Source organism: Oncorhynchus kisutch, linkage group LG8 (genome assembly GCF_002021735.2).
Source record: "Oncorhynchus kisutch isolate 150728-3 linkage group LG8, Okis_V2, whole genome shotgun sequence".
NCBI lineage: Eukaryota > Metazoa > Chordata > Actinopteri > Salmoniformes > Salmonidae > Oncorhynchus > Oncorhynchus kisutch.
In genome coordinates this window covers 2,271,320-2,286,923 of record NC_034181.2, presented here as the reverse complement: position 1 = coordinate 2,286,923, position 15,604 = coordinate 2,271,320, and the positions used below count along the sequence as shown (strand labels likewise).

General features: G+C 43.9%; 1 protein-coding gene across 2 annotated transcripts in view; it reads left to right on the top strand.

The window, feature by feature from the left end:
* Nucleotides 1-15,604, top strand: part of mccc2 (methylcrotonyl-CoA carboxylase subunit 2) — a 39,306-nt gene that overhangs the window by 769 nt on the left and 22,933 nt on the right. For both annotated transcript variants that reach the window (XM_031829530.1, XM_031829531.1), the window contains exons 2-10: nucleotides 4,050-4,116; nucleotides 4,640-4,724; nucleotides 4,868-4,969; nucleotides 5,808-5,935; nucleotides 6,109-6,221; nucleotides 8,615-8,728; nucleotides 8,861-8,925; nucleotides 12,264-12,363; nucleotides 13,057-13,152. In XM_031829530.1, the coding sequence (XP_031685390.1) occupies nucleotides 4,050-4,116; nucleotides 4,640-4,724; nucleotides 4,868-4,969; nucleotides 5,808-5,935; nucleotides 6,109-6,221; nucleotides 8,615-8,728; nucleotides 8,861-8,925; nucleotides 12,264-12,363; nucleotides 13,057-13,152 (870 nt within the window). The remainder of the gene's footprint in view (nucleotides 1-4,049; nucleotides 4,117-4,639; nucleotides 4,725-4,867; nucleotides 4,970-5,807; nucleotides 5,936-6,108; nucleotides 6,222-8,614; nucleotides 8,729-8,860; nucleotides 8,926-12,263; nucleotides 12,364-13,056; nucleotides 13,153-15,604) is intronic.

Genomic DNA, 15,604 nt, shown 5'->3' with positions numbered 1-15,604 from the left:
ACCAGGGCTAGCTGGCTTGCTAACATGTACTGTAATTAACCAGGGCTAGCTGGCTTGCTAACATGTACTGTAATTAACCAGGGCTAGCTGGCTTGCTAACATGTACTGTAATTAACCAGGGCTAGCTGGCTTGCTAACATGTACTGTAATTAACCAGGGCTAGCTTGCTTGCTAACATGTACTGTAATTAACCAGGGCTTGCTAGCATGTACTGTAATTAACCAGGGCTAGCTGGCTTGCTAACATGTACTGTAATTAACCAGGGCTTGCTAGCATGTACTGTAATTAACCAGGGCTTGCTAGCATGTACTGTAATTAACCAGGGCTAGCTGGCTTGCTAACATGTACTGTAATTAACCAGGGCTAGCTGGCTTGCTAACATGTACTGTAATTAACCAGGGCTAGCTGGCTTGCTAACATGTACTGTAATTAACCAGGGCTAGCTGGCTTGCTAACATGTACTGTAATTAACCAGGGCTAGCTGGCTTGCTAACATGTACTGTAATTAACCAGGGCTAGCTGGCTTGCTAACATGTACTGTAATTAACCAGGGCTAGCTGGCTTGCTAACATGTACTGTAATTAACCAGGGCTAGCTAGCTTGCTAACATGTACTGTAATTAACCAGGGCTAGCTGGCTTGCTAACATGTACTGTAATTAACCAGGGCTAGCTGGCTTGCTAACATGTACTGTAATTAACCAGGGCTAGCTGGCTTGCTAACATGTACTGTAATTAACCAGGGCTAGCTGGCTTGCTAACATGTACTGTAATTAACCAGGGCTAGCTAGCTTGCTAACATGTACTGTAATTAACCAGGGCTAGCTGGCTTGCTAACATGTACTGTAATTAACCAGGGCTAGCTAGCTTACTTAACGTTGGCCAGCCATTGAGAAGGGCAAATGCTTTTGGTCAGACAGCGTCTCCTCAGCAACGCTTTAAAAAAGGACTTCCGGGTCATGGAATTTCGGAAATATTTAAAATTAAAAGTCCCCCAGGTAATAACGTGTATTTACTCAAAATAATAATAATATGAAGAAGAAAAGTGTATTTAACATTAACAGTGATTCGTTTTAAAGTTAAATTTGCATACAAGTTGGGGTTTAAAACATGTTCCATGGTCAAACAAATGACCCCAATGCAAATCACTGTTTATAAAATACATAATCTTGGTTTATAGAGCAAAAATGATTCTAGGTGACGCAATAAAAGTAATGTAGGGAGTTACTCAATAGGGTCCGTTGAATGGATATATGGTGTCATTTGACGGGGCTCTGAATAATACAGAATGTTGGTGGCCTTTAACTGTGGTCAAACAGCTTAAAGTTGGGTGCCTGGACACTATTGTATAAATATTGCACTGTACATGGAAAATAATGGATTGGTGTCCATAAAACTAGGTTCCAGTCTACTCACTAGAGTCCGTAGAATACAAAACAGGTGAGTTTGAACATAAAGTTACTTAGTTATATATAGTGTATGAACTATGTGGACACCCTTTCAAATGAGTGGATTTGGCTATTTCAGCCACACCCGTTGCTGACAGGTGTATAAAATCGAGCACACAGCCATGGAATCTCCATAGACAAACATTGTCAGTAGAATGACGTTTCATTTCAAAATTGTTCTGTGAACAATAACACCAGTAAATAAACAGGAACCGTACAATCAGTAGGCTATTATGTTCTTGACATTCATTAAGCTCCAACCATTCCTCAATGTGCTCCGCCTTATAATATTCTTTATCTTATATAAAGTAGTAATTCTCTTTCAGTATACATTTCCCCCCCAATGTAGCTATAAATATTATTTAACATAATTTTAACATTCTCCACTATGCAAAGCTGCGAAAAAAATATGGATTTAGAATAATATACAAAGCGTTTTACCGCAGACTTTTATTTTGAAGGCAAAATCCAAAAACCGGAAGTTTTAGTGTGGATGGGATCCACCTCGTGTTGCTGCCATTATGCTCATCTTTTATTTTTGATTTTGATTGAATTCAACCTTTATTTAACTAGGCCCGGGTTTGACCGGGGTAGGCCGTCATGGTAAATAAGTAAACTAAACCAATATCAAGCCAAGTTTTTGTTCGACGAAACAAAGCTTCGGACGTCATTGATCACGTGCTTCTGATAAAGCGATACAGATCGGCACACTGATTGGATCCACACCTCGTAGCTCCGGTTATCAAACACAACACCACTACTTGGTGACAGGTGACAGGTGTCATGGTAACAGGTGTCATGGTGATAGGTGACATGGTGATAGGTGACAGGTGTCATGGTGACAGGTGACAGGTGTCATGGTGACAGGTGACAGGTGTCATGGTGATAGGTGACAGGTGTCATGGTGATAGGTGTCATGGTGATAGGTGACAGGTGTCATGGTGACAGGTGTCATGGTGACAGGTGTCATGGTGACAGGTGACAGGTGTCATGGTGACAGGTGACAGATGTCATGGTGACAGGCTTCATGGTAATAGGTGACAGGTGTCATGGTGATAGGTGTCATGGTGATAGGTGTCATGGTGACAGGTGTCATGGTGACAGGTGGCATGGTGACAGGTGGCATGGTGACAGGTGGCATGGTGACAGGTGGCACCTTGGGGTGGACACCCACCTGTCCAGATCAGAACATTTGAAATAGACTTGATGCTATACGTTGTTGGATTACTTCACCTTTTATAACAAATTCTTATTTACAATGATGGCCTACCAAAATGCCTCCTGCGGGGACGGAGCCCTGGGATAAAAACTACAAAATAAATATAGGACAAAACACACATCACGACAAGAGACCACAGCACTACATAAAGAGAGACCTAAGACAACAACATAGCATGGTAACAACAACACAACAACAACATTGTAGGAACATAACATGGTAGTAGCACAAAACATGGTACAAACATTATTTGGCTCAGACAACAGCCCAAAGGGCAAGAAGATAATGTGAAAGAGGAGTGATTTACAATAAAGGAAACCAAGTTTAGATGTAACTTTAGCCTGCAGCTTTGATATGTGCTGAGACAAGGACAGTGTACCATCTAGCCATACTCCCAAGTACCTATATGTGGTGACTACCTCAAGCTCTAAACCCTCAGAGGTAGTAATTACACCTGTGGGGAGAGGGGCGTTCTTCTTACCGAACCACATGACCTTTGTTTTGTAGGTGTTCAGAACAAGGTTAAAAAGAGAGAGCTTATTTAATTTAATAAAGTTTTTTTTCAAAGCCCCTGCAACTAAACATGGACGAAAAAACATTGGTAGTTGATAAAGGAATTTATATGGTTAAAGTAATGACTAAAGGATTCCACCCTGAAATCATAATTGTATGAAATGTGTTAGTCATAATTCCATAATGTGTGTGACTAGGCCATTGTGTTACTGTTTCGGAATATGAGCTGGGTAGAGTTGAGACATTCAAGGCCAACTGAACTGTCGACTTGTGATAACTCTGAAACCAAATAACAGGAAAGAGGCCTCCCCAACTTAGGTAAGGGGGAGTAACTGTTAGGAATGGCTTGAAGATAATGAGAAATTATGTTAGTAATCGGGGAAAAACTAGAGCCCACCCAAAGGGAGGTGGAGTTTCTACTGGTGTGTCTTTGTGAGTTATAAAATGACTGTGATCTCATTTTTGACTTCAGAGTCTGAATAAAGAATGAACCTTTTGCAGAATCTGAGACTTTGCCAAATTATTATTAAACCCAGGGTCTTACAAACCTCGGGGAATTGGTCAAAGCTGAAATAATTGTTTAGTTATCATCATTGGGATTGAAAATTCTAGTGACAGTAGTCTTCCAAGTTGGGAATTGAGGAAGTATCGCCAAGTTAAGGTTGGGTATATTCTCTGTGCTAAGCCAAACCTGTATCTTCTCTAATAACACCCCAGACAGCTGCAACAGAGGAATGGCCTGACTAGGAGAGATTTTGAATAGCTAGGATACTAGCTAGTCCTTGCCTGGTTTATAACCTGCTCCGGAAGCTCCCACTCATACTACACTAATACACTATGGCATTTGACATTTTGATATCTATCTTTTCAGGAAAACTATGAACGAATGCAAGTCCTTGTTGATGAGTTGAAAGGCAGATCGGAGAAAATCAAATTGGGTAAGTTAAGTTGGCACCTTCACATGTGAAAACTCTTTTGAATGTTAACAGAATTAGTAATGTGATGTTGACCAGCCTGTCTGTTGACCAGCCTGTCTGTTGACCAGCCTGTCTGTTGACCCGCCTGTCTGATAATGTGTTGACCAGCCTGTCTGTTGACCAGCCTGTCTAATAATGTGTTGACCAGCCTGTCTGTTGACCTGCCTGTCTGGTAATGTGTTGACCTGCCTGTCTGTTGACCAGCCTGTCTGTTGACCTGCCTGTCTGATAATGTGTTGACCAGCCTGTCTGTTGACCAGCCTGTCTGTTGACCTGCCTGTCTGATAATGTGTTGACCTGCCTGTCTGATAATGTGTTGACCAGCCTGTCTGTTGACCAGCCTGTCTGATAATGTGTTGACCTGCCTGTCTGTTGACGTGCCTGTCTGTTGACCTGCCTGTCTGTTGACCTGCCTGTCTGATAATGTGTTGACCTGCCTGTCTGATAATGTGTTGACCTGCCTGTCTGATAATGTGTTGACCAGGTGGAGGAGAACGTGCCAGAAAGCTACACATCTCCAGAGGGAAGCTCCTCCCCAGAGAACGCATAGACAGACTGCTGGACCCAGGGTAAACACACAGGACTATTCTCTGAACACCTAGTTGTAGATTTATCCTCTGTAGAGGCTCCGCCACCACTTTGTTTTGACGTTTCTAGGTCTGAGGGTTCCTGTGTGTTCGAAGGTTATCCTTTACGGTGTTTCTCTCTGCAGGTCTCCGTTCCTGGAATTCTCCCAGTTTGCAGCATATGAGCTCTATGGGAAAGAGGAGGTTCCAGCAGGAGGCATCATCACAGGGATTGGCAGAGTCTCAGGGTGGGTAGATTACTGTAAACACTGTCAATTACTGTAGACACTAAACCCTGTAGAGTACTGTAAACACTAGAGTACTGTAAACACTAGAGTACTGTAAACACTAGAGTACTGTAAACACTAGAGTACTGTAAACACTGTAGAGTACTGTAAACACTAGCACTGTAAACACTAGCACTGTAAACACTAGCACTGTTAACACTAGTACTGTAAACACTAGTACTGTAAACACTAGCACTGTAAACACTAGCACTGTAAACACTAGCACTGTAAACACTAGCACTGTAAACACTAGCACTGTAAACACTAGCACTGTAAACACTGTAGAGCACTGTAAACACTAGTACTGTTAACACTAGTACTGTTAACACTGTAGAGCACTGATAACACTAGCACTGTAAACACTAGCACTGTTAACACTGTAGAGCACTGTAAACACTAGCACTGTAAACACTGTAGAGTACTGTTGACACTGTAAACACTGTAGAGTACTGTAAACACTGTAGAGTACTGTAAACACTAGCACTGTAAACACTGTAGAGTACTGTTGACACTGTAAACACTGTAGAGTACTGTAAACACTGTAGAGTACTGTAAACACTAGCACTGTAAACACTAGTACTGTAAACACTAGTACTGTAAACACTAGTACTGTAAACACTAGTACTGTTAACACTGTAGAGTGCTGTAGACGTGTGGTAGAGCACGGGTATTGCACTGTAGAGTACTGTAAACATAGGTCCTGGAAGATGGTGGGTTTCAGACCTAATGCTTATTGTTCCAGCAGCCCCTTTCATTGTTATCTACTCTTCTGACTGGTCATCTGCCACATTCCCTCCAGGGTGGAGTGTGTTATTGTTGCTAATGACGCCACAGTGAAAGGAGGCACCTACTACCCAGTCACAGTGAAGAAGCATCTCCGAGCCCAGGAGATAGCTCAGCAGAACCACCTGCCATGTATCTACCTGGGTGAGTGCCCTCCCCTTCTCTATACTGGTGGCAGCATGGGGATAGCTGATGTACGTATGTAACACTCTCCCAGTGGTTGTCTCCTATAGTGGACTCAGGAGGGACTAGGGGTCAGGGACTAGGGGTCAGGGACTAGGGGTCAAGTAATAGGGATTGATTGTGTTCCTCTGCAGTGGACTCCGGAGGAGCCAACCTCCCCAGACAGGCCGAGGTCTTCCCAGACAGAGACCACTTTGGACGGATCTTCTTCAACCAGGCTCGCCTTTCCTCAGACGGAATAGCACAGGTAATGAATAGCACAGGTAATGAATAGCACAGGTAATGAATAGCACAGGTAATGAATAGCACAGGTAATGAATAGCACAGGTAATGAATAGCACAGGTAATGAATAGCACAGGTAATGAATAGCACAGGTAATGAATAGCACAGGTAATGAATAGCACAGGTAATGTGTATTTTAAAAAATATATATATTTTTGAGTGTATATTTACACACAATTTAAACAGACGAAATCATATGGGCTGATTGAAGGGTTGGAGTGGGGATTGAACCCCAGTCTCCGGTGGGGAGAGGAGTATACACACTGTGAACTTGCAACCTTTTTACACAGGTCATATTTTGAATGATGGAGTAGAGTCTGATCCATAATTAGTGCTGGTAATTACCAAGGGACCTCACGATACAATATCAAATCAAAAATAAAATAGAATTATATTTGTCTCACGCGCCGAATACAACAAGCTCGTCAGTAAGTATTTCACGGTAAGGTCTACAGTGGTGTGCTGAATACATGTGATTTTTGATTGTGTGAGAAAACAGAGTGATGGCCTCTACTAAAAAGAGGAGGATCAGCTTTCTATAGGCTAGGCCTACTATATTTATTTCTCAACTTTCCTAATATTAAGCACATTGCTTCTCTTTAAAACAGGAGAATAGCCTACCTGGCTGGCAGGAAAATGAACCACGGGGAAAAGTGTCCTCCATTCTCTATTTAAGTGTATAAATGACATGTATTTTTTCCTCTGCCCCTGTTTCGAGACAGGTGCATGATAATGGTCCATTCTAAATAGAAACAAATTTCACACATATATTATTTAGTATATGTAAAGACAAGATTTAAATCAAGAATAATCTGATGGGTTACAATATTAGTTTATCACTTGTGAATTATATATTTTCACATTATTTTTTTATTTATTTTTTATTTTATTTTTTTTACCTTTATTTAACCAGGCAAGTCAGTTAAGAACACATTCTTATTTTCAATGACGGCCTGGGAACAGTGGGTTAACTGCCTGTTCAGGGGCAGAACGACAGATTTGTACCTTGTCAGCTCGGGGGTTTGAACTCGCAACCTTCCGGTTACTAGTCCAACACTCTAACCACTAGGCTACGATGCCGCCCCAGGGCGGCATAGTACTGAGCACCATGAATATTCAGATTTAGATGTAATGTGTGACCAGACTCTGCCCTCCGCCCCCATCGAAGATCAGAAAACCAGTCAGTATCTGGTGTGACCACCATTTTCCTCATGCAGCTTGAAACATCTCCTTCACATAGAGTTGATCAGGTTGTTGATTGTGGAATGTTGTCCCACTCCTTTTCAATGGCTGTGTGAAGTTACTAGCGGGAACTGGAATACGCAGTCGTACACCTCGATCCAGAGCATCCTAAACGTGCTCAATGGGTGACATGTCTGGTGAGTATGCAGGCCATGGAAGAACTGGGACATTTTCAGCTTCCAGGAATAGTGTCCAGATCCTTTTGACATGGGGCCGTGTATTATCATGCTGAAACATGAGGTGATGGATGAATGGCACGACAATGGGCCTCAGGATCTCGTCACGGTATCTCTGTGCATTCAAATTGCCATCAAGTTCCATGTTTGTTGTCTGTAGCTTATGCCTGTCCATTACCATAACCCCACCACCACCATGGGGCACTCTGTTCACAACGTTAACATCAACAAACTGCTCGCCCACACAACACCAAACACGTGGTCCATGGTTGTCAGGCCGGATGGACATACGGCAAAATTCTCTAAAATGACGTTGCAGGCGGCTTATGGTAGAGAAATTAAAATGTAAAATAAAATAAAATTCTCTGGCAACAGCTCTGGTGGACATTCCTACAGTCAACATGCCAATTGCACACTCCCTCAAACTGTGGCATTGTGTTGTGTTGTTAAAACTGCATTTTAGAGTGGTGTTTTTTTGTGGCACCCCTGCCCAGTCATGTGACATCAATAGATTCATTAATTTAAATGGACTGATTTCCTTATGAACTGTAAAATCTTAGAAATGGTTTAGTTTATATTTTTGTTCAGTGTATGTGTTTGTATATGTGTTGTTCCAGATAGCGGTGGTTATGGGGTCGTGTACAGTTTGTATATGTGTTCCAGATAGCGGTGGTTATGGGGTCGTGTACAGTTTGTATATGTGTTCCAGATAGCGGTGGTTATGGGGTCGTGTACAGTTTGTATATGTGTTCCAGATAGCGGTGGTTATGGGGTCGTGTACAGTTTGTATATGTGTTCCAGATAGCGGTGGTTATGGGGTCGTGTACAGTTTGTATATGTGTTCCAGATAGCGGTGGTTATGGGGTCGTGTACAGTTTGTATATGTGTTCCAGATAGCGGTGGTTATGGGGTCGTGTACAGTTTGTATATGTGTTCCAGATAGCGGTGGTTATGGGGTCGTGTACAGCGGGAGGAGCCTATGTTCCAGCGATGGCTGATGAGAGTATCATCGTCAGGAAACAAGGAACCATCTTCCTGGGAGGACCTCCTCTGGTGAGGACTAGATAACGTATTATAGATATTCATCATTTAGAAAATGATGTGTCTTAACGGTGCTATCATGACAACCCTGCTGTATCATGGCAACCCTACTGTGTAGAACTGATGCGTTGTGTTGTTTTTCAGGTAAAAGCAGCAACAGGGGAGACCGTCTCTGCTGAGGATCTTGGAGGGGCGGATCTTCACTGCAGGTATCAGGCAGTATGACATCATGGTGGAGCAGGGGCCTGAGGGCACGCAGTGTGTTGTGAAATCTGTGGATGTAATGTTTTTAAAATGGAATAAACTGCCTGAATGTTGTTGGACCCCAGGAAGAGTAGCTGCCGCCAGGGTATCCATAATAAACCCCAGGAAGAGTAGCTGCTGCCTTGGCAGGAACTAATGGGGATCCATAATAAACCCCAGGAAGAGTAGCTGCTGCCTTGGCAGGAACTAATGGGGATCCGTAATAAACCCCAGGAAGAGTAGCTGCTGCCTTGGCAGGAACTAATGGGGATCCATAATAAACCCCAGGAAGAGTAGCTGCTGCCTTGGCAGGAACTAATGGGGATCCGTAATAAACCCCAGGAAGAGTAGCTGCTGCCTTGGCAGGAACTAATGGGGATCCATAATAAACCCCAGGAAGAGTAGCTGCTGCCTTGGCAGGAACTAATGGGGATCCATAATAAATACAAATACAACATTGGTCCCTTCTGTGGTAGAAAAAGTACTCAATTGTCATAGTTCGTAAAAGTTCAAAGTAAATCAAATCAAATTTGATTTGTCACATACACATGGTTAGCAGATGTTAATGCGAGTGTAGCGAAATGCTTGTGCTTCTAGTTCCGACAATGCAGTAATAACCAACGAGTAATCTAACCTAACATTTCCAAAACTACTACCTTATACACAAATCAAATCAAATCAAATCAAATTTATATAGCCCTTCGTACATCAGCTGATATCTCAAAGTGCTGTACAGAAACCCAGCCTAAAACCCCAAACAGCAAGCAATGCAGGTGTAGAAGCACGGTGGCTAGGAAAAACTCCCTAGAAAGGCCAATACCTAGGAAGAAACCTAGAGAGGAACCAGGCTATGTGGGGTGGCCAGTCCTCTTCTGGCTGTGCCGGGTGGAGATTATAACAGAACATGGTCAAGATGTTCAATGTTCATAAATGACCAGCATGGTCGAATAATAATAAGGCAGAACAGTTGAAACTAGAGCAGCTCTAGCTCAGCTCTGTTCTCTGTTACACACAAGTGTAAAGGGATAAAGAATATGTACATAAAGATATATGAATGAGTGATGGTACAGAGCAGCATAGGCAAGATGCAGTAGACGGTATCGAGTACAGTATATACATATGAGATGAGTATGTAAACAAAGTGGCATAGTTTAAAGTGGCTAGTGATACATGTATTACATAAAGATGGTAGAGTACAGTATATACATATGAGATGAGTAATGTAGGGTATGTAAACTTTATATTAAGTGGTATATTTATAGTGACTAGTGATACATTTACATACATTTTCATTATTAGAGTGGCTGGAGTTGAGTCATATATTAAGCAAACCAGACAGCACAATTTTATTGTTTTTAAAGATGTATTTACGGACATACGGCATCCTCCAACACTAGGACATTAATTTACAAACGCAGCATGTGTGTTTAGTGAGTCCTCCAGACCAGAGGCAGTGAGGATGTTCTCTGTTTAGTGAGTCCTCCAGACCAGAGGCAGTGAGGATGTTCTCTGTTTAGTGAGTCCTCCAGACCAGAGGCAGTAGGGATGACCAGGGATGTTCTCTGTTTAGTGAGTCCTCCAGACCAGAGGCAGTGAGGATGTTCTCTGTTTAGTGAGTCCTCCAGACCAGAGGCAGTGGGGATGTTCTCTGTTTAGTGAGTCCTCCAGACCAGAGGCAGTAGGGATGACCAGGGATGTTCTCTGTTTAGTGAGTCCTCCAGACCAGAGGCAGTGGGGATGTTCTCTGTTTAGTGAGTCCTCCAGACCAGAGGCAGTGGGGATGACCAGGGATGTTCTCTGTTTAGTGAGTCCTCCAGATCAGAGGCAGTAGGGATGCTCTCTGTTTAGTGAGTCCTCCAGACCAGAGGCAGTATGGATGACCAGGAATGTTCTCTGTTTAGTGAGTCCTCCAGATCATAGGCAGTAGAGATGACCAGGGATGTTCTCTGTTTAGTGAGTCCTTCAGAGGCTGTAGAGATGACCAGGGATGTTCTCTGTTTAGTGAGTCCTCCAGACCAGAGGCAGTGGGGATGACCAGGGATGTTCTCTGTTTAGTGAGTCCTTCAGACCAGAGGCAGTGGGGATGACCAGGTGTTATATTAATAGATGCCTGTATGGTCTGAGTTGGGTATGGTAGGTACTGTATGAGTTAGGTATGGTAGGTACTGTATGAGTTAGGTATGGTAGGTACTGTATGGTATGGTAGGTACTGTACGGTATGGTATGTACTGTATGGTATGGTAGGTACTGTATGGTAGGTACTGTATGTTATGGTAGGTACTGTATGAGTTAGGTATGGTAGGTGCGGTATGGTAGGTACTGTATGTTATGGTAGGTACTGTATGGTAGGTACTGTATGGTAGGTACTGTATGTTATGGTAGGTACTGTATGAGTTAGGTATGGTAGGTGCGGTATGGTAGGTACTGTATGGTAGGTACTGTATGGTATGGTAGGTACTGTATGGTGGGTACTGTATGGTATGGTAGGTACTGTATGGTATGGTAGGTACTGTATGGTATGAGTTGGGTATGGTGGGTACTGTATGGTCTGAGTTAGGTATGGTGGGTACTGTATGGTCTGAGTTGGGTATGGTGGGTACTGTATGGTCTGAGTTGGGTATGGTGGGTACTGTATGGTCTGAGTTGGGTATGGTGGGTACTGTATGGTCTGAGTTGGGTATGGTAGGTACTGTATGGTAGGTACTGTATGGTCTGAGTTAGGTATGGTAGGTACTGTATGGTCTGAGTTGGGTATGGTGGGTACTGTATGGTAGGTACTGTATGGTCTGAGTTAGGTATGGTGGGTACTGTATGGTAGGTACTGTATGGTCTGAGTTAGGTATGGTAGGTACTGTATGGTAGGTACTGTATGGTAGGTACTGTATGGTCTGAGTTGGGTATGGTGGGTACTGTATGGTAGGTACTGTATGGTCTGAGTTAGGTATGGTAGGTACTGTATGGTGGGTACTGTATGGTCTGAGTTAGGTATGGTAGGTACTGTATGGTGGGTACTGTATGGTCTGAGTTAGGTATGGTGGGTACTGTATGGTGGGTACTGTATGGTATGAGTTAGGTATGGTGGGTACTGTATGGTATGGTATGGTGGGTACTATATGGACTGAGTTAGGTATGGTAGGTACTGTATGGTCTGAGTTGGGTATGGTAGGTACTGTATGGTCTGAGTTGGGTATGGTAGGTACTGTATGGTGGGTACTGTATGGTACCATGGAGTAGGTATCAGTATGATATTAGTTCGGTCTGGTTCCTCTCCAATGTTGATCCGTGTTTGTTTCCTGTCCCACAGGAAGTCAGGCGTAACAGACCACTACGCTCTAGACGATAGCCACGCCCTTCACCTGGCTCGCAAGGCCGTCCGCAACCTAAACTACACCAAGAACATACAGGTGGGTGATAACCTCAGCATACAGGTGGGTGATGACCTCAGCATACAGGTGGGTGATGACCTCAGCATACAGGTGGGTGATGACCTCAGCATACAGGTGGGTGATGACCTCAGCATACAGGTGGGTGATGACCTCAGCATACAGGTGGGTGATGACCTCAGCATACAGGTGGGTGATGACCTCAGCATACAGGTGGGTGATGACCTCAGCATACAGGTGGGTGATGACCTCAACTACACCAAGAACATACAGGTGGGTGATAACCTCAACTACACCAAGAACATACAGGTGGGTTATAACCTCAGCATACAGGTGGGTTATAACCTCAGCATACAGGTGGCCGATAACCTCGGCATACAGGTGGCCGATAACCTCGGCATACAGGTGGCCGATAACCTCGGAATACAGGTGGCCGATAACCTCGGCATACAGGTGGCCGATAACTCTCTCAGAACGCTCAAGTGTTTTTGGAAAGAAAATATAAACCCCAACCAAAATATAGAAGGGACACGGGTCTATAGTTTTTTGACGTCAAAGGAGTTGTTTCTTGTGTAGCTTATGTTTGTTCTATTTCTTTTCTTCAGAAAAACAAATGTGAAACCAAAAGAGACGTCACTACATAAGTCATTGAAACATGTTGTACGTGGTTTGTTGCCCTTCTATTGACATGTTATGGACCCGCTGTGTTGCCAGGTGACCACAGAGACCCCCGAGGCGCCTCTCTACCCAGCTGAGGAGCTGTATGGCATCGTAGGAGCCAACCTCAAACGCAACTTTGACGTCAGAGAGGTACTCCCCCCCCCCCCCCCACACACACACGTTTATTAATGTATTTATTATTATGGGAGTTCAAGGGGTCTGGATGAGCTGACACCACCTACTGGTTCATTGTTATTATGGGAGTTCAAGGGGTCTGGATGAGCTGACACCACCTACTGGTTCATTGTTATTATGGGAGTTCAAGGGGTCTGGATGAGCTGACACCACCTACTGGTTCATTGTTATTATGGGAGTTCAAGGGGTCTGGATGAGCTGACACCACCTACTGGTTCATTGTTATTATGGGAGTTCAAGGGGTCTGGATGAGCTGACACCCCCTACTGGTTCATTGTTATTATGGGGTCCATGTCCCACAGGGGCATTTTAAATGGACGGTTAGGTTGTAATATATTTAATATGTTCTGCCAGGTGATCAAATCAAATCAAATGTATTTATATAGCCTGTTAGGTTGTGTTCTACTGTGTGATAGCCAGGTGATAGCCAGGTGATAGCCAGGTGATAGCCATGATTGACTGTTAGGTTGTGTTCTACTGTGTGATAGCCAGGTGATAGCCAGGTGATAGCCAGGTGATAGCCAGGTGATAGCCAGGGTTGACTGTTAGGTTGTGTTCTACTGTGTGGTAGCCAGGATTGACTGTTAGGTTGTGTTCTACTGTGTGGTAGCCAGGATTGACTGTTAGGTTGTGTTCTACTGTGTGGTAGCCAGGTGATAGCCAGGATTGACTGTTAGGTTGTGTTCTACTGTGTGGTAGCCAGGGTTGACTGTTAGGTTGTGTTCTACTGTGTGGTAGCCAGGATTGACTGTTAGGTTGTGTTCTACTGTGTGGTAGCCAGGATTGACTGTTAGGTTGTGTTCTACTGTGTGGTAGCCAGGTGATAGCCAGGATTGACTGTTAGGTTGTGTTCTACTGTGTGATAGCCAGGATTGACTGTTAGGTTGTGTTATGTGTTCTACTGTGTGGTAGCCAGGATTGACTGTTAGGTTGTGTTCTACTGTGTGGTAGCCAGGGTTGACTGTTAGGTTGTGTTCTACTGTGTGGTAGCCAGGATTGACTGTTAGGTTGTGTTCTACTGTGTGGTAGCCAGGGTTGACTGTTAGGTTGTGTTCTACTGTGTGGTAGCCAGGTGATAGCCAGGATTGACTGTTAGGTTGTGTTCTACTGTGTGGTAGCCAGGGTTGACTGTTAGGTTGTGTTCTACTGTGTGGTAGCCAGGGTTGACTGTTAGGTTGTGTTCTACTGTGTGATAGCCAGGGTTGACTGTTAGGTTGTGTTCTACTGTGTGATAGCCAGGTGATAGCCAGGATTGACTGTTAGGTTGTGTTCTACTGTGTGATAGCCAGGATTGACTGTTAGGTTGTGTTCTACTGTGTGATAGCCAGGATTGACTGTTAGGTTGTGTTCTACTGTGTGATAGCCAGGTGATAGCCAGGATTGACTGTTAGGTTGTGTTCTACTGTGTGATAGCCAGGTGATAGCCAGGGTTGACTGTTAGGTTGTGTTCTACTGTGTGATAGCCAGGTGATAGCCAGGATTGACTGTTAGGTTGTGTTCTACTGTGTGATAGCCAGGATTGACTGTTAGGTTGTGTTCTACTGTGTGATAGCCAGGATTGACTGTTAGGTTGTGTTCTACTGTGTGATAGCCAGGTGATAGCCAGGATTGACTGTTAGGTTGTGTTCTACTGTGTGATAGCCAGGTGATAGCCAGGGTTGACTGTTAGGTTGTGTTCTACTGTGTGATAGCCAGGTGATAGCCAGGATTGACTGTTAGGTTGTGTTCTACTGTGTGATAGCCAGGATTGACTGTTAGGTTGTGTTCTACTGTGTGATAGCCAGGATTGACTGTTAGGTTGTGTTATGTGTTCTACTGTGTGGTAGCCAGGATTGACTGTTAGGTTGTGTTATGTGTTCTACTGTGTGGTAGCCAGGATTGACTGTTAGGTTGTGTTCTACTGTGTGGTAGCCAGGTGATAGCCAGGATTGACTGTTAGGTTGTGTTCTACTGTGTGGTAGCCAGGGTTGACTGTTAGGTTGTGTTCTACTGTGTGGTAGCCAGGATTGACTGTTAGGTTGTGTTCTACTGTGTGGTAGCCAGGATTGACTGTTAGGTTGTGTTCTACTGTGTGGTAGCCAGGTGATAGCCAGGATTGACTGTTAGGTTGTGTTCTACTGTGTGATAGCCAGGATTGACTGTTAGGTTGTGTTATGTGTTCTACTGTGTGGTAGCCAGGATTGACTGTTAGGTTGTGTTCTACTGTGTGGTAGCCAGGATTGACTGTTAGGTTGTGTTCTACTGTGTGGTAGCCAGGATTGACTGTTAGGTTGTGTTCTACTGTGTGGTAGCCAGGGTTGACTGTTAGGTTGTGTTCTACTGTGTGGTAGCCAGGTGATAGCCAGGATTGACTGTTAGGTTGTGTTCTACTGTGTGGTAGCCAGGGTTGACTGTTAGGTTGTGTTCT